General features: G+C 42.4%; 1 protein-coding gene across 1 annotated transcript; it reads right to left on the bottom strand.

Moving 5' to 3' along the window:
- Positions 1-3,546: 3,546 nt before the first annotated feature.
- SLITRK1 (SLIT and NTRK like family member 1) lies at positions 3,547-6,849 on the bottom strand. Its single transcript, XM_049815631.1, has 2 exons — positions 6,784-6,849; positions 3,547-5,865 (listed from the first exon to the last, which is right to left on the bottom strand). Exon 2 carries the CDS (start codon positions 5,810-5,812, stop codon positions 3,734-3,736), a length of 2,079 nt encoding a protein of 692 aa, XP_049671588.1. The 5' UTR covers positions 5,813-5,865; positions 6,784-6,849; the 3' UTR covers positions 3,547-3,733.
- Positions 6,850-25,276: the final 18,427 nt, after the last annotated feature.

The raw sequence follows: 25,276 nt of genomic DNA, 5'->3' as shown, positions 1-25,276 counted from the left end.
TTCTATGGCAACAGTTTAAATTCTAGGCTATTCTTAGTTGAACTGTTTGCAGAAAAAAATAAAACTTTGGGTTTTAAACTAACTAAACAAGATATCTGTTCCTTTCCTGTCTGTCCTTTCTGAAACAACAGAAGTCTCTTTACTGTGATGATGAACAAGAGATAAGAAGTAACTTAATGTGATATATGTTATGCCTGAAGTTAGGAGATTCTTAAGTTAGCAGAAAAAAATGCATGTTTTGATATAACATGGATATTACATACACTCACAATGTTAGAAGTATTATCACGACAGTTTGGCTTTATCAAAAGGAATAAAGCATTTAATTATTTTGCTGTTGGTGTTAATACTGTACAGCTAAACATATTTAACATACTTGCACTTCACTCTCCTTCAATATATCCTCAATCATCCCTCTTCTTTCTCTTATTTTTCTCTTTGGTTGAGTGTTTTGTTTTGATAAAGATAACCTTAGAAGAGCTAAACGTGCAAATAAGATAAACATCATAATTCAAAGCCTGGTAATTATTATATCACCTCAGAGAGTTATGTGTCTTAAGGGTGAGTGTCTGCAAAATGGAAGAAAGAATCATGTGAACGTTAAAATCAGAAAATGGCATAGAAAGGGAAAAGATCATTTTGCTATTTCCCCCTAGCCCCAACCTAGAAACACGGTGATAAATTGCATATTTTCAACACTTTGATTCAACAGACATTTCTATTTAAGTGTGCCAATGAACTAGCACTTTAAGGAAAGTAAATGAGCAAAGTTACAAGTTTATGCAACTTCTCAATGACGACAAATCAAAATGACATATATTTAGTGTTATATTCTCTGGAACGCATGCAAGTCTGATCTCAGTCAGTGATTTGACATCTTTAATTTACTGTATCTTTTATCTTAACTTCCGTAACAGTGCCTGTAACGTAACTCTGATTTTTTTAGCATGGGGGGTATCCTTAATGCTCTCAGTTCTTCAGTTTTATCACCACAGTACCGCGGAGAAGGCAGTGAGACTTAGGTAGTCATCTAGGGGTGCACGGGCTTATTCTTAAATGTTTTCTTGGAGTATGCCTAAACTAAAGTCGATGGCCTGCTGAGGACAGAAATACTGGCTCACATGTAAATGCATTTTCTTTTTCTTCTGCATCTGGTACATTGCACAATGCACAATGGCAAACTAGTGCCTCTACTGCCATCACTTTGTCTTACACAGAATGTCCTGGCAGAACAATCAGTCTAACGAAGAAGCAAGGGGAAATAAAGCAGGGCCCTCCAAATAGGAACGGTTTGTATAGTTAAGCAGGACATCTCGTTTTCAGAGCTACACAACCAAACTTCAAGGTATTTTCTGGGAGACTGCAGACCTTTCCACAGCGATAAAGGATTGTGGAGGAATGATCTATTCTCCACGTTCAATACTTCATGAACACCAGGGACCAGGCTTCTGCCTCATTTTCTAGAGCGTATCTGTTGCGGTGCATGTGTACGTATGTCTGTTTTCTCCTCGCGTATCCCAAAGGTGGGCATTTTCTATAAAGCAAACCAAATCGGTATTTGAAGTTTAGCAAGTCCCTCACGGTGTTTTACTCTTTAAAAGGATTCTCTGCCTGGAGAAAGCCAGAAGCAACGTGACTGAAATTCTGCCTATCTCCGCTGGGACTTGAGCTGTGAGTTACAAGTGATTCGCCGGGGCTTTCGCCTTTACAGGTTTTACTGGGTTTAGGGGCGCTTTCCCCTTACGGGAACGGCACCAGAGGCGAGCTGCCCGAAGCCCAGCTGCAGCACCGCGCCGTGGGGCTTTCTCAGCCTTTGACGGCAAAGGCTGCAGCTCCCCAGAGCAGGGATGGGAAAGTCCCTTCGCTAATTAGTTTTCCCATGGGGAGCAGCTGCCCGGAGCCCAGGCGCCCGCCGCAGCCCCGCCTCGCCGGCGGTCCGGCAACCTGCCTCCGGGCCTGCAGAGCTGAGCCTGAAACCCTGCTCCGGCTTAATGAGAGCGAGCTAGGCAGAGGCAATTAAATCAAATTCCCGCTAACATCCCTACTATATCTGCAGTGTGTGCAGCAGAGGCAGAGGCGGCGGCGGCAGCGAGAGATTCACAGTGTTAATAAAGGGATTCGCTGCCGCATTATTAAAAAAAAAAAAAACAAAAAAAAAAAAAAGGAGGCGAGGGAGAGGGGAGGAGGCAGGAAACTTCTGTGTGTTATTTACATTGGGGAAGGGGTGAGGGAAGGGTGTTTCTGTCTCTGCCTGTGAATGAATGAGAGAGAGGGAGGGAGGGAAAGAGGGAGGGAGGGAGGGAGAGAAACACTCACAGAGAGCACTGAAAGGAGGCTCTGTCCCCTAAACCCAAATAACCCACTTGCGAGAACTGATGCTGGAAAAATGGTAAGGACCCGGAGTTGAAAACATTTTCACTTTAATACTGAAAAAATATGCCATTATAAAATCCTCGAATAGAATTAGTAAGTTTCACTTGCTTCCTCTGTTCTGGTTTCCTCAAGTTATAGTAAGATTTACAACAGCACAGAATTTTCTACCATTAAACTTTGCAGCCTAAGCACTAGAGTGACATTAATTGGTCATGCTTAACTGCCTTGGATTTTTTTTTTTTTTTTTTGTATGTTTACACTGTTACCATAATAGAAATCAAGGGTACTAATTTTTACATTCAGATGGAAAGGCAATACTGAATATGTATATTGAAAAAGAAGAGAGAGAAAACAAAACCAAAGACTCCCACCCCCCCGCCCCGAGAAACGAAACACAACCCACCATCAACAAAGTAAATCTGTCCCAGCAAAGTAATTCCCGCCTCAAAAAAAAAAAAAAAAAAAAAAAGAAAAGAAAAGAAAAGAAAAGGAAAAAAAAAAAATCCAATGAGAATATTCATGCAACTATGTCTTAAATAAAACCTTTACAATTTTTTCCACGGTAAAAGTACGATCTCTACTGCCTATTGATCACACAAAAATGGCGAAATGGCACTTTTTATTATTATACTGTATTTCGTATATAGAAGGTTTGATACGAAGGGACTTATCAGGTAAGAGGGATGATGGTGTGAACTAGACGCTGCTTCCAGTCGGGGGCTGGAGCGTCCCTGGGGTGCGTTGTATCCATGCGAGCCATGCAGCACTTTTTTTTTTTTTTTTTTTTTTTTTTTTTTCCTTGTCCGTTTGTCTGTTCGTTTCGGAGTCGGAGTCACTTATTTACATTACATTCATGCCTTCGTGCAACTTTCCGCTCCTGCTTTGCCGTCAGGAGGAGGCCGACCCCAGCCTTTTCCTCCTCCCCCCTCCTCTTCCCGGCCTCTCGGCGAGGGCTCGGTCCCCGCGGGAAGAGGGCAAAAAAAGCAAAACGAGCCCCAGCACAACAGAACAAAAGCCCAGCCAAGCCAGGAGCCGTGTTCCGCCCCGCCGGAGCCGAAGGAAGCGGGTCCTCGCGTGTCCCTCGCCGCCCCGGCGGCGCCCGGCCGCGGATGCGCCCACGGCGCCGGGCTGCGCGGGGCCGCGGGGTCGCGCCCGGCCGCCGGGCTTCCCCCCCCGCCGCCCGCCGGGCCTCGCTGCCTGCCACGGGGGGGCCGTGAGGAGGGGGCGCGCGTGGGTGTTTCGCTTCTCGCGAAGGGGGGCCGAGGTGCGGAGCCCTCCGGGGCCGGCGGCGGCCGCCGCGCCCGGCCGGAGCGCGAAGGGCCGGTCCCGGGGGGCGGCCTCCCCCGCCCCGCCCGCCGCCTCAGTCCGAGAGGGAGTGGGAGCCGCAGTCGTAAACCCTGTGGGCCCCGTCGGCGCTGTAGGGCCCGTTGTGCCAGTAGGACGAGTCGCAGACCGTCTGCAAGGAGTTGATTTCGGATGCGGAGGAGTTGGCGTCCCTCCTCTTGGACCGCTTTCTGTTCCTCAGGATGAACACCAGCATGCCAACCACCGTGAAGGCAGAGGTCACAAAAACCAGCAGGAGCCCTGGCACCAGCACCGAAATAGAGACCCGGCTGGTCTCCAAGTAGGAGTTGGAGTGAGTGCCTGTCTCCGTCAAGCCGGTGCTGGTTTTGTTAGTGGAAGTTAATGTGGGCGAGATTTTTAACTGAGGGCAAATCACGTCGTTGGAGAGAGACTCGAAATCCTCCTTGAAGAAATCTTCAGGGGACTCGCACCTCAGGTCGCTCATAATCACCTTGGGGCGCAGCATCTCTGCCCACTGTTTGAAAGGCACGATAGGGCAAGTACAGTCCCACGGGTTGCCGTGCAGGTCGATCTGGGTGATGGAGGTGAGCTGGTCCAGCACCCCCGCCACGGGGAGGTACATGAAATAATTGTTGTGTATGCTCAGCTTGGAAAGGGAGACCCCGGCAAACACGTCTACTGGGAGAGACCTCAGCAGGTTGTTGTTGAGGATGAGGACTCTCAGCTTGGGCATCGCGTTGAAGGTGCCGGGCATGATCAGCTGGATCCCATTAAACTCCACGTTCAGATACTCCAGGTTCTGCAGCCCGGCGAATTTCTCCCGGGACAGGGTGTCCAAGTAGTTGCTATCCATGTAGAGCCATCGCAGATCGAAGAGGTTCTTGAAGGTGTTGTTCTCGACGGTTGCGATGTTGTTGTTGCCCAGGTCAAGTAAATTAAGTTTCCGGTAATCCAGAAAGTGGGATTTCCTGATGGTGTGTATTTTGTTGTCTCTCAGAAACAGCTCCTGCACGTTGGACGGCTTGGGCTTCAAATCCACCAGGCTGCTCACGTTCCTGTCATTGCAATTGACCTTTAAACCCGAGCCGGGGATCTGATCGCAGCTGCAGATCTGCGGGCAGGACACAGTAGCCGGTAGCTTGCTCTTCGCGCTAACCGTCGACACGGCAGCGGTGGGTCTGGTCTTGATTTGCCAGTTGACGGGAATCTTTGTACCTCCGTTTGGACCAGATCCTGGCGTGGCAGGGTCTTCTTTGCCGTGTATTTTAAAGGGGGTTGGAATGGGACCAGGATCGCAGGTTTCTTCTTCGGCAGGGGGAGCAGCTAGGCTAGAATCCACTCTGTTCTTTTTGCACAGCTCTTGCTCTGTGGTCTCATTTAAATCTTTGCCCTGCAACCTAGTGGGAGCCTCACAAATCACTCTGCCGATCAAAGCGTTTTTGGGTATGTTTTCCAGCCATTCCTTCAACGACAGCAGATCGCAAGTGCAGTCCCAGGGGTTATCCTCTAGCAGGATTTCGGCAATGCCTGGGATCTGCTCCAGGACCTCCTCGTAAGGCAAGGTTTTAAGACGGTTTCCCCGGAGGTCGAGGTGGGTGATCGGCACATACTGAAAGACGTTGGGGGGCAAGGTGCTGATGAGATTGTCATTTAAAATCAGCACCTCTAGCTTGTTTAAGTCCCTAAATGCTCCCGGGTCAATATCCCGCAATAGATTAAAATCTGCCTGGAGGTATTCCAGATCGTCCAGCCCCAGGAAAGTCTGCTTCCTGAACGATTTGATCTTGTTGTTGTTTATGTGCAAGCGTTTCACCAGCTGCAGCCCAAGAAAAGCCCCGGGAACAATCTCATGCAAACCGTTGTTTTCCATGTGCAAACTGACTGCATTGTAAAAGTTAGCAAACTCATTAGGGAAAAGCCGAGTCAGGGAATTGCCATGCAGGAATAAATGGTAAAACTGGGAAGTTGGGGCGGTGAAATGTTGCAGGCTGGTAAATCCCTTTTTCTCACAGTCTACGTGCAAATCCCCTTCTATCTCGTTGCAGGCGCAGATCTTCTCTTTGCAAACGTCCCCTGTAACGTTTCCAGCAGCAAAACAAAGAGACGTCTCCAGCAACAGAATCCAAAGCAGCATTTTTAAACCGAGCGATTCATCCCCGAGCTCATCACAAAGTAACAGCAACCATCCTCCTCACGCGGAAAGCGATTCCAGTTCATTCAATACATGAAATGTCCGAACCACCGCCAAAGGGGGAGAAAAAAAAATAATAAAAAAAATGTGGGCAGGGGGAGCAGGGAGGGTCGGCGGAGGGGGGGGACTCTTTCTTTTCTCCTCTCTCCCCCCCCCACGTACAACTGCAACAGCCCAGATTCCAGTCAATAATTATATCCACAAACTATCCAGGCACGTACTGCAAGGCACGCAGGAAAAAAAAAAAAAAAAAAAAAAAAAAGTAGAAGGGAAAAAAAGAAGCCCCGCACCGGTCCCCCTCCTGGGTCCCCCTCCCTGCCGCCTCCCGGGCAGCTACGCGGAGCTCCGCCGGCCGCGCTGGCTCCCCGGCAGGGCGACGGCGCTGCCAGCCGCCGGCCGCCGCCGCATGCTCCTCGGGAGGCGCGGGCGGAGCGCGCGGCGCTGGCCGCGGAGGTGGCCGCCGCGCGCGGCTCCGCGCCGGCCTGACCTGGCGGCGCGGGGCCGCGGAGCCGCGCTCCTCGCCCGCCGCCCGCCGGGCGCTGTCCAGCGGCCCCGGTGCTGAAAGCGCGCCCCGGCCAGCCTAGGCGCTGCCCGCCCAGCCGCCGGCGCCGCGCCGCGCCTGCCCCCGCTGCGGTGCGCGGCTGCCCATGCCCGCCGGCGGCCGGAGCCTGCCGCGGGGCCGGGGCCGGGGCCGGGGCCGGGGCCGGGGCCGGGGCCGCCCGCCCGGCCGCGCCTCGCCTCGCCTCGCCTCTCGCCTCTCGCCTCTCGCCTCTCGCCTCTCGCCTCTCGCCTCTCGCCTCGCCCCGCCGGCCGCGCTGCCTCCCCTCCTCGCTCGCTCGCTCGCTCGCTCCCTCGCTCGCTCTTCTTTCCTTTTTCTTCCGCTGCTGCCGACTCGCACGCTCGCACACACTCACATGCACGCAGAGGGAGAGTTGCTAAGAGGCTCTGCTCGTTTCAACCTGGTGCACTCTGAAAGATCTGACACCCTCTGCTGAGCTGCAGTGGCAAAAATCCATCTGCTGAGGGAATGCTGGAGAAAAAAAAAAAATCAATCCACGTACAGGGCAAGCGTTAAAAACGTTGGCATTAAAAGCTGTCGATCTATTTAGAGGCTTTCTCCTAAATGGATTATTTAATTTATTTCTTTCCTTTTAAGACGGGAAGTTTAGCATTCCCCTGCTCCCGACCAGTTCCTTCTTGCCCCCGCTCACACGCACTCACACCTGCACAAGCAGGCGCGGAAGGTGCGTTTGCCTCATTGTATTTCCAAATGGCTCGAACACAATTAGTGTCAGGGTGTCAAGCGAATAGCAATTTGAGGTAATTAGTCTGCACGCCATTTTTTATCGTTGCTTTAAACGCATTTCTTCCTCCCCTGCAGCCTATAGTGTTGCATGCCAGATTTGGTCTTTTGCTGGCGTTCTCCATGCAATGTCGAACGATGGATTGTTGCATTCTATAGATATATTTTTATAATTTAGGTGACCACAGAGAAGGGGGGGGGGGGGGGGGGAGGAGGGGGTTGCCGCACCGTTAGCAATTCACGCTACCTGTTCCCACAGAATCCAGTGTCTCCCTTAAGGAGGGGAGGAGAGGGCTGAAACTGACAGTTGTGCATCTTGACATTCTTATCTACATATAAAAATCTAGGGATGCACGCATGTACATGCATAGGTATTTCTCTAGGGATGCTCCTAATAGCCTCTCTGTGGAAATGCAACGCTCGCTTCCCTCGACCCCCTCCCCCTTCCTCCCCCCGCCGCTCTTTCCAGCTCCCACCCTTCTGACAAAAGAGATTACACAGCGGAAAAATCGGTGCCTGGCCTTAAAGAAAGGAGCCAAGCATACAAAAGTTTCTGCATCATTTGGACGGGTTTCAGATGCCTACGAGCGAAGAACCAGTTGCACCTCTGGTGGTGCAAGTGGAAACCTGCGTTTCCCCTTGCCTTGTCAAATCGCGCTGAGGAGGAGGAAGAGGAGGAGGTGGAGGAGGAGGAGAAGGAGGAGGAGGAGGAGGAGGAGGAGGGGGAGGAGGAGGAGGAGGAGGAGGCGGCGGGGGCGGGAGAGGCAGCCCGGCCGCCGGGTGCCTCCTGCAGCCCGGGGCGGTACCGCTCCGGTCCGGCGCCGCTGGTGAACTTTGCGGCACACTGGTGGGGGGGGTGTAACGGCGGGAGTGGGCTAGAGGAGGGTTATTTATAGGGAAAGCCAGGGAGCCATATGGAGCCTGCACCCCCTGGTCCTGGCGGCATGCTAATTTGGTCAAAGCTTTTCCCTGGCTGCCGCTTGCAAGTAAATTAGACATCCTGCCGACGATGATCTTATCAAATTAATGTAATTAGACCACAGACAAGTTACAACAGTTACCGTGGCCATTTCGGGTCCCGAGGATGAAGAGTTGTCCTTTCGGTTCGTTACGGTGGGCAGGGACTACGGAGGGAGGGGGGGAGCGGGTCGGGGGGGGGGGGGGGGCGAAATGGGACAGGAGGAGGAAACGAAACAGACAAAAAGAGAGAAATCCTGGCCCTGAAAAAGCCTGCCCAATAAATGACAAACGGGCCAGAAGAGATAAAATGCCACTGAGACAGAAAGCACCACAAGAAATATATTAGTGGTTTCATTAGGAAAAAAAAGAGGGAAGGAAACTTGGCGCCACGTTGAGGCGCATTAATTCATTTCTCCTGATGGTTTCTTTGACTTTGTCTCTCGGTGATGTCGGGGGGGGGCGGGGGGGGACGGTGGTGCTAGGCTGGCTGGAAACCTTCCGTGGATCAAAAATTGCAGCCTCGAAGTGCAAGGGGAGCTGGAGGCAGGGAAGCCCCAGGAAACTCCTTGGAGGGAGGCAGGAGAGTCAGGGGAAGGGGCAAGCATCAGGGTGGGGGTCGGGGACCTACTCACCCGGTGTCACTAGCAGCAACAAGATCACCACCGTGAGTAAAGTCTCGGGGGAGGAAAGGCTGGAAATTTGGAGCCTGGTGAATCCTCACTGGGATGGGGGGCGGGAAGACTGAAGGGCTTGTTCTCCTCCCGTCTTAGAATAAAGCTTCTGAGCATCTTTACCTTCATGTTATTAAAATTGCTCAGGCACCGTAAAAACAATCAAAATGCAACCAGAGGACCTGAACATTAACAAGATATTAAATAAATAAATACGAATCAAATAAGAGGAAGGAGACAATGACCTGTTGTCAAAGCATGAAGGACAAATTGCCTGCTTCTTCCAAGTGATCTGCTGGGAGGTGAGAACTAGTGGAAGCCCTCTGGGGCCCTAGAATTTCAAAGTGAAGAAAAAAAAAAGTTAAAAACCCTGCCAGAAGATGTAAGAGTGTTTATGGGTCCTACGTAACTTCCAAAAGAGTATTTAGATAAGGAACCCATTGTGTTTTCAGCTGTATACTTTGGAACTGTATAGAGAGATTCATGTCTCATGTATGATACATGTACTGAGAGAGCATCTGTCATGCAAATGTTAGCATCGAGAAGATAAGTCAGAGAGGAAGAAAAGAGGCATCATCCATTTTAGATTTGGTACTTGATGTTTTGGTTCTGTAAGTCAAGTTACACAGGAAAGGTATGTCAGGGTCAGGAAATTAACCCATCATTACTCGGTGCCTTAATCCTAAATTTCTAGATTTCCTCATCTTCTGGAATTAAGTTTGAACACATGTATCTTCGGAGAAGAGGCCTGCCTCTAAGTGTTTTAAGGAAACACCTACTCCTGGATCAGGTTGATCAGGATCTCTCTGGCTGAAATGTTTTACTCTTACTTAGAGAGTGTGGGAATGTGAGAGATCATGCAGCGCTGAAGTGCCAGTGAATCTGAGTCTTTAAAATTCAGCATATGCATCCCAGTTTACAGTCCATACACAAGTTGAACAACCAGAGATCACATTATCCCCTCCAAATTATCCAGAAGATCAGATAGGGCAAAGAGCACCCAAGACTATTTTCCTTGACTCCTTTCCTTATCTGATGTCTTTAACCTCGCATTTGCCTCTGCAACTTCTGGAAGCCTAAAACAATGAGCTTCTTATGTATACCTTTCTTCTGGGTGTAAAGTCTCCTATTTAACCAAACACAAGCAAAATGGCTTGGGGCATCACAGTTGCCTTTTGAATAGGAAAGTTTTTACTCCTAATATGGAAAATGCCTTGAAACAGGAAAAGGTACTGGGATACTTTTACATTTTCCCAATTGGTAATCTCCCACTTCCCTGTTGCTATGACTAAGTAACACTGGTTAAGGGTGTATTTGTGCTATATTAGGACATGTTAAAAAGCTAGTTACCTTGTCTAACACTGTAGAACTTGCAAAGCAGAACTCAGAGCATCTGCAAAGTTTCTACAGAACAAAATTTTATTACTGTAGATACCCTGCTTCCAGTACTTGTGCTATGTACTGTAAAATTGGCTTCATTATTTCTGTGGGAGGTATAATCACAATAAAGATGTCATACACTGTAGACGTGATGCTGTGTGTGGATATACACACACGTATATACATATGTATATAAACACCTGCATGTGTGTGCATGTGCACTACAAATTATGATGGACTCAGCAAACAGAAAAGTTATAGGATCATTATTTCATTTGAAATTATGTTTTTATTTAGGCTTTGGCTACGCTGAGAGTGGAAGTTAACACAGGTGCTTCTATATGTTGATGCAACTCCTGCAGAAACTATGCTTCCCAATGTATACAATGACTTTAAACCAGTTCAGATTATCCAGTTTTAATTAATAGCAGGAGTGTTAAACTAATACAAGGATCTCCTCCCAGAATTTTCTATCCTGGTATGTTTCACAGGCCAGCTTTCACAGAACTACTGGATTTCTACCTAAATTGCATTTAGGCCTCACAAGGTTTCCAAAACTAGGTATTTTTCTTCTTTATTTTCCTGAGGGCAGTGATGTGTGAGCATGTTCTAAGTCTCCTTGTGATATATTCACCAGATGGAGCTTTACAAAATGATGAAGTGGTGGATGATGAAGATTAAAAAAGAAAGAAAGAAAGAAAGAAAGAAAGAAAGAAAGAAAGAAAGAAAGAAAAGACAGTTAGAGAAATGGCTTGCCTACTTCTATCTACTGAGTAGGAGACTGGCTCAGGATGGGAAAATAAAAATTCTCTCTCTTTTGCAGTGTAAGAGCCAGCCCACATGTTCCTCTTTCTTGGCTCGTACCCTCAACCACCAGGCTACCAGCCCTCTTGCTGCAGCTGTTCTACTTCACACGAAAAATAATTTTGAGATCCCTTGAACCAGAGAAAGACAGTGGGGGAGCATGAGTTACAGCACCAACCAGGGTGTGCAGAGCCCTGGGAGGACTTGCTTGTATTGTGCTTTCATATAAGACTGAGCTTAACCTAACACATCAGATGTTTAGACTATGGAGCTGGTAGCAAAACCCATAGACATTCTTCTCCAGTATATCAGACCTTGTGATAATTTTATATTGGAAACACTGGCTCAAATAGGTCACAGGGTTAGTCTTAAAAGCTTCAAACACTAGGTGTCAGAAAAGTGAATAGGAGTCACAAAGGTGGACAGATTTTGCATCCAGCCTGGGTGCAGTCCACCATAAAAGCCACGTAGTCATTCACTTTGAAATTCTGATGGTGAGGAAGCAAGAGGTGTATTTAGCCAGTAGGCCAGGGCAAGCTCCTGACCAGAATTTCTTATTTAAACTGTATATATTGATCTGAGTTTCCGACCCAGTTCCACTGTGATTACTTGCATTCAAATCATTAAAATACCTGAGCAGTTCTTAGGACAAGACCGAGCCCCAGAACTACTGTCCTTACTGGTGAGAGTATCCAGAATAGCTGTTTGGTGAAGGACTGAATTCACACAGACATTTAAATTTTATCTTCCTCTCTCTGTTCCTTTCACTTCCCCCCCCAGCCTATAGTTTCCAGCGCAGTCTTCTGGAGTGATTTGTTTTCAGATGAAAAGGGGATGGTAGGGACAGACTTAAGCCCCTTTCAACTAAGCAGGGAATTGACCCTGTGACTCCACCCGGAAAGTATGTTCTGCCCACTATGCTGTTGGTTAGGAGAGAGATAAGGAGCTGAGTCACCCACCTCCTTTTATTCCTCTCATCCCAAAACTCACGTGCACACACACACACACGCACACATAGCATGCGCGCGCACACACTCTCACTTTAAAAGTTTGATACAACAGAAGTGGGTTATCTGTTTTCAGGAGAGAATTTCAAGTTGTGGAGCCCAGGTGGAGGGAGATGCTTTTGCTGCAGCCCTGACCCCAGAGCGTGAACTGAGATTCCACTGCAGCATTTCACTGAAATGTCCTCCAAGCTGCATCTTCAATGCTCTCAATCCTGGTGTGAAGGCCTGATTTCTGCCTTTCCCAGTGCAGTACATGAGACGGTTGATTGCCTGACTTGGGGAGTGGGATTTCACTCCAGTTTTCTGCTTCCTAAATCTGGCATTGCAGTGTTCAGCACTGCAGCACTGAAGTGCACAGATTTTTTTATTTATTTATTTTTTTAATTTGTGATAGAAGACATACATTTAGGTTGGGGAAAAATATTACAGTGAAATTAACTGGAGCTGTGAGAAATATTTGTTCTTTTGGTCAGCTATAGCAGGGAAAGTACTAGTAAAATGTTATAGCCCTTAATAAGAAGTGATAACATTTGCACCATATTGTAACCTCAGCACATTTTTTTTTTTTTTTTTTGGCCACAGATTCCAGCATTATTGTTTTAAGTACTTGTTACACCAATTCTCAACATCCTGCAAGACTTGACTCCCGTGTAGTGTGATCAATACACAATACAGTACTGCACTTTTACTAATGTGACCTTTTTGTAGTTTGATTGCTTGGTTATTTAATTCCTTCCTAAAACATTAGAGACTGCAAACAAGCAAAAGGTTGAAATAACTGGTCACTCTGCAACATATTTAACTGACTGAGGTAGTTTAGTAAAGTGCATTCATACAATTTAAAGTTAGTTAAAAATTACTTTCATCCTCTTACTAAAACTCATATGTCGAGACAGGAAGAGCATGAGTTAACTCATGCAACACAAATCACAGTGTCATTTAGATCTACACAAGGCATTAAAAATTATCTTTCTCAACCAAAAAAAAAGAAAAAAAGAAAGAAGTGTCCAAACTTTCAATCTATTGCTTACACAAGTAATCCCACTAAATCACATCAGCTTGAACAATAGATCTATAATGTGTTTTCAATAAATAATTCTTTTCTTATCCATTTTCATGGCACAGTCTCAGAGCAACATAAGGATCATTTAAATGGACAAAAGCAGATAAGAGTTTATGTCTCTGCTTTAACTGTAATGTATTTCCATTGTTTAATAATGGAGAGGGAAATGCTTCTTAGGGTACAGAACACACCACTGAGGCAAAGACCTGCCTTATTCCTGCCTCCGCCAATAGTTTGCTGACTGTACTCTGAGCAACTAAATTCTCTTTCCTGTGCCTCAGTTTCCCAGTCTGAGGAAGTGGAAGGAATTATACAGCCCAAAGGTGCTTCAAAATCTGTGATGGACAAACATGGTGACTGAGGTCATTATCATCACTACTCAGGGGTACAACACAAAAAGTCAAATCTTATGTAAGAGTAATACCCAGTTCTTCCTCTTTTTATCATCCCATCTCAGTGGCTTTTACAATGGAATACAGTATAATTTTATTTGCTCAACAGATCGGAAAACAGAAGCACTGACCTTGGGAAGGTCACATGTCAAGCCGTTGATAGTGCTAGAAATAGACCCAAGTCTCAGAAGACCCAGCCCTGCCTTCTACCCCAGTATTTTAGAGATGCAGAACTACTGATTTATAGAAATAAGCCTGTTCCAAAAGAAAAGCTAAAGGCTTCCTGCCTCCTTCGCCTCCTCTCTCAGACTTGATTTTATGCATCAAAGGTTTCATATGCCAGTCATTTTCTTTCTGGAGGCCTAATGTAGTTATGTGGTGTGACAGTAATACCAAGCCTTGGTTTTCTTATTAATTCACATCTTAATTCACTGTAATTGAATTATTTTAACCAAGGAAAAAGAATGTTTCCTCAGTCTTTTCCTGACTCAGACTTCAGACTTCAAAAACCACAGGGATTTCAGAGACAAATAATAAACCATTTGAAACACAAAGTACCTCTCACTTAAGAAACATTTCAGAAAAAAAAAATAAACCCCCTGTTTAAGCATAAGAACTATAAAGAAGTGGTTTTGTTTTCAGGAAGTCTATGGGTTCCTTTTTTCTGCTATAAAGCAAAATGAAAACAAAACCCAGGAAAAGATGCAAACCAAATTAATAATTTTCAGTGTAGTTCAAAATAGAAACCTGAAACAAACCATTTGATTAAAATGTAAAATGTTTTGTTATTTTTGTTTTCCAATATAAAACAAAGCACATTTTGAAACAGAAAATCGGAATGGAATACCAGGAAATCAGAGTTATAGATCTTTGTTTTCCATATATTTTTTTCAAAATTCTATTTTGTCAAGATTATTTTTCTTTTCCTTTGATTAACTTGAATTGGAATTTTTCTGATAGAAAATCTCTGAAAAGCTTTCTGAAACTATACGTTAGGAAAGCATCAAGTAGTGTCTGCACATTAAAAGGAGAATTGCTGGGCATCAGCAAACTGTGGGAAGCCTGAATAGATGAAACATTATTAACAATAAAATAATACCTTCTTCCTATTTATGCAGTGCCTAGAAACCATACCCTGGGACCAATCCCATATGGCATTTTAGTTTTAATTAAATAACATTTCAGACACAAAAGGGAGAAGAGGTTGGTGACCCGATTAATCATTGTACTACTCGATTTTACATCGCAGCATCCCAAATGATTTAAAATGTATTATTCTGATGTAAAGCTAGAGTATTGCAGTGGTGACTCAGGATGTAGTTTGTTATTTTTTCTCCATTGGCAAAGCTGATCTGAAAAATCCCTTACTGCCTTCACTAGCCTCCAGCCACTCATTTTAACTTCTTGAGGCTTTTTATTTAACCAAGATCATTTTATTGATCCAGTTCATATTGCGGTCCACAAACAATTCTGTCCTTCCTGAGCCGATGAGAGGATCAAATCAGCATTGCTGCTGAGGTGGCTAAGGAATGATCTCTATACCTAGAGGGGATGGATACATACTGAAGTCCAGGATTCAGGCCCCCCAAAACCCTAGCTTGGATGAAATCTGGACCTTCTTATCCTTAAAATACTATGTAAAATATACAGAATCTAAAATGCAATTTCACATGAGACTCTTGCGACTGAGTATATGTGTGTGTGTGTACAGATATAGATGTACGTATATATCAGGGAGTTAAATGTGACTGTGATGGGAGTATTTAAAAGACAGAAATCAGGCCAGCATCAAAGTAGTGTTTTACCAGACTGGCATTCATTAACAACACACATTTTCCAACGGTAAGTTCTTACACATTAATAGTCATAATTACTGCATATTCAAATGGTCCTTAATAACCATCTCCTACATTAGCTGTGTGTATTTAGTACCACAGAGCTGATGCCAGGTAGTCAGCAGGGCTGGCTGCAGTCAGGTTTGAGGATCAGTTTTGAGATCTCTTTGATGAGGTAAGCTGGGACCAAAGTCAAGAGTCATCTTTCTTCCTCTTTTTTCTCATGCATCCATGGTATTTTTACGATCCTCACAACCTCCTCAAAAGAAAGGGTGAATCTCATCTGCTCCCAACACAGACTAGCTTATTTCCAGGAGCAGGACTTGTTCATTTTCCCAGGCATGTTTCCTGTCTGTTCTACGTCCACCGTTCGTACCTTGCAGAGTTCATGCCTTGTACGTGATTTTCATTGGACCCTGTTTGTGCAATTACGTCACAAAAGTCTCCTTTTGCCTCTTGCAGTTACATATTCCCTTTACAGGTACAGTTAGCTGTGTCCAAGCGCTCAGACATTGTTGCTGGTTAGGCCATTAGTAGCGTCACAAAATGTACAATCTCACAAATAGTTATAGTGTTGCTGTTTAGTCATTTTAGCGTGTTTATGTTTAGATTCCAGGCAAACAAATAACCAAATATGGCCTCAATCTGTTTGACTTTACGGGCGTAACAGGCCTCTGCTTTGTCAGCAAGACTTCTACTTAAGCAACATAAGGATTTACTCCAGAAGCTACACAGATATTTAAAATTCATAAATGTGTCATAACTTCTGCAGAATTTACTTGAAAATTCAGATTTGCTTTTAATACTTGCCGTAAGATTTGGGCCATCGTTTATTAAGTAAGCTTGTACTCTCTGTCCTTTGGATGGAAGTTCCTTGCTTACTCTCACGTACAAGGGTTTCTCTGGCACTTTCTCAGTTGGAGAGATTGAGGAAAATCTGGATAGTTCACCACGATTCAAATAACGTTCACTTTTACTTTTTTACTTGCTTTGACTTGCATATTTATTTACATTCTAGAGTTTCAGCATTTATAATCAGAAAAAAACCCCTCGTAAGCTGTAGACCAGGGCTGCATTATATGGTCCTGTAGGATGCATGTGATCTGGGTTTCATATGCTTGGCTCTCAAACGGGTAATTTGTTTGGTGCACAGGGCGCAGCATTTCAACTGCAGAACCACACAAGCGAGCCTCAAACAAATCGACAGGCATCATAAACCCACTACGCTGCACACGTGTGGAGCAGTTCATGCTACGAGAGATCTGATGAACCTGTACAAAAGTATACACCTTCCATTCTCGGGCCAAGAGAAATTAAGTGGCCTAACCCTCCCGTGAAGGCAGCACAGACACACCCTAGTCCAAAGATACCCCTCCAGCAGGAGGAACGCTGCTGCGTTTATTTCTATTGCATCTGGGTTTGAGTAGCATCGCTCAAACGCAGTAGCGCTGCCCTCTCTGTGGACATGTAACAGATTGCTGAAGGACTCCAGGGCCACAAGTGGGAAATACCTGTAGGAGGTCATGCAGGGTCAGTGCTGAAGGAGCCACTTCACTTCTCTTTGACGCTTTTCTTCATTTTCCTTCCCCATAACACTTATCATGAAAGTTCAAGTCATTGAGGACTGACTCAATAACTTGTGTACTTTCACTCTAACCGTGGAAGGTCAACTAGAGGTAACGCAAAACCAAAACAAAGCGAAAAAGAGATCAGCTGAAAATATAAGGCTTTTTGTCTGAGGACTCAGAGTAACAGCTCCCTTTTTTGGTGGATTTCTCAAAATCTAAAGAGATTAAAGGGTGGAGGTACATTTCTCTGAACAATTGATTTTTTATTTTTTTTTTAGGTCACTGCTAGGATATAAAAAAAATTGATTTTTGGATTAAACCATTTTCTTTTTTTTTCTTAATTAAAATGGTTCTGGCTTTTTTTTTTGGAGAGGAAAGTGGGAAGAGATTACAAAATGCTTTGGTTTTAATTAAATATTTAAATCATTTAAATAAAATATTTTGCTGCTTTTAAACTTAGCTTTTAAAAGTGAAACTCAAGCAAATGTATGATGGAACACTTCAGCAGTCTGGTGATAGCTTTAGCTTTTAGCATCTAGTCTGAGATACCCACCCAGGCATCCTTACAGTCAGTGGAGAGAAATTAGCCATTCAGCTTGTACTAAAATACACACAAAACAAGTAAGATAGATTGTGTTGGGAAAGCATTATTTGTGACACTTTATTACAAAGACCCTTACTGTTTTCATTCATTTACACTAAACCTAACTTTCAGATGACTAATTCTAGATGTGGCTAATCCCATTCAAGGGAATAATGCTGATATCAAGGGGATGTTTATAAGAAATAATATTTCGCTGAAAAAAATATAGACACAATTTTTAAAATTTGTTTTTAAAGTCTGGGGTTTTTACTATTTTTTTCTTAACAGAATGAACAGTTGAAATGTTCTAGTTCATCAGTGTATTTCAAGACTAGCTGAACAGAAAGTTGTCATCTAGTTGTAGTCAGTTATAGGAAATTATTTTTCAAAGCAGAATAAGCAGAAGAAAAGTCATCAAGTTGTGTCTTCAATATTTCCTTTGAAAGAATAAATATACAAGAGGAATGTTACATTGTTATTTCTTACCTTTCAATATTACAGAGGGCTGTTCAGTTATTTTCTCTTTTACATCTCTACCAACACATCAGAGAGAAATGAGGGGTGAAACGGAAGAGTGCTGTGTTGATGACTGTCATAAAAGCTGGATTTTATTGATTATATTATGTGTATCAGTAGCTTTATTGTTCTGAATCTTGACTCATAAAAAAAAAAAAATCTGCTTGGGAAGCAATTTTCCCAATTATTACAAAAACTCCTTGAATTTATGATCTTCTGTGAATACTTAGGAATATTTTCTTCCATACACTATTTATTACAAACATTGTTAATATTATCTATTTTATAAGTTAGCATTATCTTGTTGACATCAAGGAAATCAACTTCTTTTAAGATGTCAACCTTATGACAAAGAAGCATTTAAATTCAGACATTTTGAAAAGTCAAGGATATTTAAAATAGTAATGATTAAAAAAAAAAAAAAGGAAAAGAATAAATTACATCTTAATGGCATTGTTGTTGCTAGGAGATTCCAGCTACTATTTATGAGATGAATGTGTCCTTTTTTTCTTTTTTTAATTAAAAAATTGATTAATGAATAGATAAACAACTAAAATGCTAACCTTTTAGTAAATTTGTGTAGAAGTTTCCAATATAATCTGATTAAGCACCAGGAACAACAAAAAATCTTGAAAGCAAATTGATCACACAAAGGACAGGGGACAAAAAGTAGGCCACTCTTTCAATTGTCCCTTTAACCTGTCAAGCTACGCCTCCCCAGTGCTGCAAACAACCACCTTAATTAATATTGGTCACTGTGAGAAATTGTATATAGGGTTAGATGGGCAATTTGTCCAACACAGTACACTGTTTATTATGGTCTTCTGTTCAGCCTGTGTGTAATTCAAAACTATAATTAATTTAGCTATCACCACCTAGCTCGGCAGATATAATGGGATTTTGTTATAGCTTAGAAGCTGTCAAGGTTTCACAAGGAAGCTAAAAGGCAAAATACTGCTCAAGAAGACCTCCTTGGCAAGTTTCAAGTGTTTCTGCAACAGACTAGAAATTCTCAACTTTTTTTTAATGTGTTCTTAAATATAATTTAACAGGATATCACAGTGAGATAAATAGCTAAGCTATTTTAACTTAAACTTTTATTTTCCAAATATCCAGTCCAACTTAGTGACAAAAAATATCAGCCTAATAGTTTCAGTTTGGTAAAGGAGTAAAAAACTGAAAATGAGGATCTATTACAAAACCGTGTTAGATAACCATAACTGTAGTAACATCCATCACTAACATGAATGTTCTAGAACTTGGAGAATCTTAAAAATAACCCATAAAACCTAAAAATTGTTAAAAAATAAAAATTGTTACTGTCAGATGCCCTTGCTCCAAGCTTGGCCACTTGCCTGTGTTAGAATGAAAAAAAAAGAACAAACAAGCCCAACTGCTCCTGCAAGTTACACATTACTTGACGAAGAGCTGAGAATTTTTATCATTTACTCATACATGCTCACAGCCCTAGTCATTAAATCAGGAGAAGATCTGTGATGTTTATTTTACTGAAAATTTTTAAGTGTTTTGAGATCTTTGTATCTAGTTTAGGGCAATAATATATATTTTATTTGTAAAGCACTTAGGTAGCCTTAGGATTCTCTGAACAAGCTGTCTTGATATCAAAACCAGTATAGATGCACTGCTGCTAAAAGATTAAACCTGGTAATCTCATCCATCCACTGTGCTTCCATAAACATACACAACCACAATTTTTATATGCCATGCATTCTTTTACAAATGCAAGTTCTGTAAGTGGAAAAAACAACCCCAAAACAACAATGTAGTTTCTTATAACTGTTTACAAGTATTTAAGCATGTTTTTGGTTCGGTTTTTTTGTCGTTGTTGGTTTTTGGTTTTTTTTGTTTTGTTTTTTTTTTTGTTGTTTTTATTTCCCCCCGTTGGCTGGTTGTTTCTTTTTGGGGTGGGGCTGTTTTTGTAGCACTATTAATATGGAAGCTTATCCCAAAAAACATGGAGCATCCACAATTCCCAGTGAATTCTTGGTAAAACAGAGATGCTCAGTACTTTGCAGGGTCAAACCAATACAGAACTAATTATACATCGTTGTTTGGGGGTTTTTTAGCATTTTTGCACAATGTGAAGAAAGGCCTGTAGGAGTTTTTTGGCTTGGTTATACCATCTTCAGTTCAGCCAGGAGTTTGAAAATGAAAGCCAGAATAATTGCTAAACCAGCACTTTTCTAACAGAAATGCACAATATGGTTTGACCTCTATGTGTTTTTTTCATAAATTGTTAATTTGATATTTGTTTTCTGAACATCTGGTACTGTATTTAAGAACCTGCTGTTGGCCTATATGGTTTTCTTTTTGGATTTCAGATGTAAAGATAATACATTCTAATATTGTTCAGACAGGTGCCTTCTCCTATAGTCCAAAGACAAGTTGAATCACAGATGCAAACCACTGCAAAGTAACTCCTCCTTCACTTTCTCCTTATGCATTTAGCATAACTGAATGCTAAACCAATACTGATAGTATGAAAAATGAACTAAAAATTGAATCACAGGAGAGAAGCTTTGGCTGGTCAGGCAGGAGTTACTTTGTTTGGCACTCTTCCCCTTGCTGTGACCTGTCTGTTAAGGAGAGAAAGTCAGAGGGTGGGTGAGAGAGAAAGTGAGAGAACAGACAGAAAGAGAAGGAGGGAGGCAGGGAAGGAAGGAAGGAAGGAAGGAAGGAAGGAAGGAAGGAAGGAAGGAAGAACAGAAGGGGAGGGAGAGACAGAGGGGGGAGGGAGGGAGGGAAACCAAAAGAACAGCAATATAAAAAAATAATAAATATGTTTTGGGACAGGAATATTAACCTAATGAGATTTTAAATGAATCATTGTGTTGCTCACCCATATGTAAAGCAACTGAGGTATAGCTTAGGCAGTAGACTTTAGGTCAAGAATTAGATTGACTAGTGGAATAATGCTAGAAATAACTAGTGTTTTGCCCATACTAATGCTGTTTCTTTTTGCACAGACATAAATCCACTGTATTCACTACCTTAGACAATTAATGTAATTTTTTTTAAAGATTAAAATATGTAAAAGGAATGTATTTTCAAATGACTTCTTAGTACCAATGTTGCTTGGGAATAAGTAATAACAGCACATATTTGCTAGCGGTGAAAGAATCCTGCCTGTTTATCTGCATAGAAGAAGGCCTGTCTTCCTCTCAGTTTGATAACAGATGTGGAGTAACTTTGATGCCTGTGGTTAAAATAATACACATATAACAAAGCTAAACAACATTATCCCATCAGATGTAATGAAAAAAAAATTGGATATTATCAATAAACAAGTTAACTAAGTTTTATCACTTGTAAGAAACAACCAGTATACCACACCTCTATGCTATCAAGCTAGAATTTAAAATTACTTTGATTTTTGTTTAACATTTTGCAGCCCAGTGACATCCTAGAGACTTTATCCTCATGCTGAGGACAACTTTGGTGTCAGAAGATCCCATTCCTTTTAATGGTAGTGGATGTCCCTGTACAAATAAGAGGCATAAATTGGTCCAGATCAGGAAGACAGCAAATGTCTTTAAGACTCAGGGGATGGATGTGCCTTGATAGCCATGACCTAACCTAAAAAGCCTGAAAAGAGAAAATTACTGTACTGGAACAGAAGAGTGGAGGAATGTATTCAGCCTGAAAGAACATGGTGATAAAGTAAAGATTTGTTTTCCTTTTTAATTTTTTTTTTTTTCATTAAACTGGTCTGAACCAGCAAACCTGTTTAGAAAGGGACCGTGCTTTAAACTGTAATGAAATCCATCCTAGGAAATCAGAGGTGCTTTAGCATCTTTTATGTACAATGTACAAGAAGAATGCAGCTGTGGTTTTAGGCTTTGAAAGATTAAAGGTCCAACTGCAAAAGTATTAACTAATTTTGATACACCAAATATAGGATGTGCACTAAAGATGTTTAGGAGCCACTCAAGTGGGACAGTTAAAAAAAAAAAAAAAAAAAAAAAAAGAAAAAAAGGGTATTCATCTGTGAAGGCTGTTTTAATCCAGGAGGGCTGGATTTTCTTTTTTTTTTTTTTTTTTGTGGTCTAAAGCTCTAGTCTGCATTATTTCCAGTACAATATTCTGTACATCCTGTTGGATTCAAGATCTAAATAAAGGTGGATTAGTGAATGAGGGAAGGATCTGGGCACAGCAGAACAAATGAAACTCTGCTATTTGAGGAAGAGAGCGACCAAAAAATATTTGTTAGCAGGCCACACAGCAACTCAACAGATTCTGTTGTACAAATGCATACATACAGCTATATATACATCTCTGTGTATGTTTGTATGTACACATGTACACATATATATACTCAAGCAGCTTATGCATGCAAATTCATAAGACTGAAAAAGGTCATGCACATATGTGTAGGCTAATAAAACAAAATAGCATAAATAATACTCCCTCAACAACACCTTAGGCTAAAACCTAACTGTCCAAAAGACTGTATTTTCTACAGGGTGGTAAAAATAGATATCAACCCTACCACCATCAAATTTTAGTGGAGACAGGTCTCTGTTGCTTTACTAGAAGTAAATACATGAGGTTAATTCCTGGTGTATGAGTAGGGGGGACTTAGGGCTATGTCATTTTTTTATCTGGCAGTTTGATTCAGTTGTGAAAGTACAAAAGACAGTATAGACCATCATACGCATGATTGTCTAACAGTTAAACCAGTCCAAAGTAAACTTGCTTTTCAATGATTCCTTAACAGTGACTACCCTACTGGTAAATCCAACAAACAGCTGCAACATTTATGCTGGACTAATGAACAGAGAGATAGGAAATATAGTGGTCATGCTTGATGTTCTATCTTCATGGCAACACATAATCATTGGATGTTCACACACTGGATGGTTTAGCTCTTCATCTACAAAATACTGTCTTTGGGTACAAGCCATCTTAACTAAAATAACACATCTCTGCCAAGCAAGTTACACCGAAACCAGAAACAGTCAGGGCTGGTTCAGGTTAATGATTATACTTCTGCAGTTAAATCAGTTCATATGTAGACTACACATTCCCACCCCCTCTGCCCTCTAGGCTATAAAGGAAGCTACGTAGAGGAAGCTACATAGAGCTACATTCCCTTCAGATCCCATTATTTTCAGCACAAAACCCACCAGAGTGTTTTGTGCAGGCTTCTGAGTCATGAGAGGGGGAATGCCCCTATTTGTCTCTGTGTTGTGTTAACATTCCAGTGCTATCTCTGTATTGTGTTAACATTCCAGTGCAAATAAAGCTATTTCAAGTCAATGGACATGATTCAACAATGGAGTGCTCTAGTTTTAGGTGACTCCAAGAAAAGCAGCTGGATTGATTTCAGTGTACTGCAGTGGTTAGCAGAGATCAATATTGGTAACAGTAGTTGTAAGAAGGCAATATCCACAAAAGATTTTCTCCACTGGCTAGGGCTGAACACAGACTCATCTACTCCCAGCTTCTACCAACTACCCGCATAGACAGTACTGAATTTTTTTTGCAGGACTGTGGCAAATGTTGCTCAGTAAAACTGTACAATTAAAAAAATAGTTCACCAGTTGATCTTTATCTGAAACATTGAAACGACTATTCATGATTATATTGTAAGAATTGACTGCGTTACTGTAACTGAGGGTAACGCTTGGCTCCTCAGTTTCTCCAAAATAACTAGAGCCTATTTTCTCTTTTAATTTCATAATTCCTGAGAATTAAATACAAATTTCAGTTATTTTTAATTAACAGCCCACTCCACATAATAGCCTCTCTGCAAAATAACTGAGAAGAAAATTACCTTCCAGAAGGTCCTATCCTTCCAATGTAGTGAGAATTTACAAGTGTTTAGCTGAAAAAGTAAAAGATAGAGCAGAACAGCTGATGAAAATTTAGGCCTACTACAGTGATACAGATACTCATCATTGTTGCCTTTTATTGCCATCCTCTCTAATTGCCTCCGTGGGTTCTTAAGTGTATTTGTTTTGGGTTCTTTTCCCTTCTACTTCCTGGATTACAGGAATTTTGATTGCTTTTGCTAAGCTGTTTCTTACAGTTCCTCCTGGGCTGCCGATTAGTAGCACTCTACAGAAGGCATTTTTGCAGCTGTAATCCAGATCACTTAAGAAAAAGGAACAGAATTCATAAAACACTGTTATTAATTAAAAATATAATTGAAGGATCAAAGGTAGCAAAGAAAAACTTTGTAATACTAGAAAATAAGGTGGCATATTTTACAGACTGCAGAGCTGTTTCTTTTTTTTTTTTAATGAATACAAAAAAATGCCAGGGGACTCAATCCTTGGGGCTGCTAAACTCCACTGCAGGAAAGAAGAACCAAAGCATTGGCGCTTGGCCTTATTTTTTCACTCATAAATTGCCCTGATCGCAGGCATCGGTGGAGCTGACAAGATGCAGCAAGGCAAGGTCTTATTGCCACTGTTTCTCAAGCCTGCCTGCCTGAAAACTTGCCTGTCAGAAAATGAGCTGCGCAACTGCAGCTACATCAATGCCTGACTCTCCAAAGTACACAGGACCTCGGCGTCACTTCAGCAGCTGTTCATGCGATTTGCTGTGTGATCTCATTCTCCTCCATTTAAAATGAATCAAAGGCATTCAGTACCTGGCAGGATTAGCTCCCTTGTTTTTCGCACTGATGAGGAAGGCAAGATGTTAAAACAAGAAAGGAAGAAAAGGAGTAGGGAAGGCATTACTGTTAAAAGGTAAGGCAGTGAAGGCCTATGATGCATGTAATAGCCATTTTTAGTAGTTTCATTCATTTTTGCTTACTGTTGAGTACTTAGGGTTTGCAGTCACAAGAAAGCAGCAGCAATGGAAGTTAAATAACATTGCTTCCAGAAGTCCCCTGGAAATGGTATGCCACAGCCAGAAGCTCAGTGTTTCATGACTAGATCCGACTGGGAAGTAAAATGTCTAAGAGGCTTCCGTGAGAAAATGCCAATTTAACAACAACAATAATTAACTAATCATTTTGATTCAGGGATTATTTAATTTAGAGGAAATAGAAAGGTGTTTGAGGAGGAGACTTCTGAACCTTAAAATCCTATTTTGACATTTTGCAATGAAAAGTTTAAATTTTCATTCCAAAAGTATTTTGCTTTGAATTGTAGACAGAAACACACACATGAATTAAAAAGAATACAAAAGAATACACAAATGCAGAAAAGCATTCTGACTTGTTTTGGAAAAGAAATATTCAAAATGTTGGCTTTTTAACCTGAATTGAGATTATTTAAATTAATATATACTTTGTTCTCGTGAGGTAGGTAACCAGCTTTGGCTATCTATTATTGGGCTGGTTCAATGCT

Source organism: Accipiter gentilis, chromosome 13 (genome assembly GCF_929443795.1).
Source record: "Accipiter gentilis chromosome 13, bAccGen1.1, whole genome shotgun sequence".
Taxonomy (NCBI): domain Eukaryota; kingdom Metazoa; phylum Chordata; class Aves; order Accipitriformes; family Accipitridae; genus Astur; species Astur gentilis.
The sequence above is the reverse complement of the archived record's forward strand: the minus strand, read 5'-3'. Positions and strand labels throughout refer to the sequence as shown.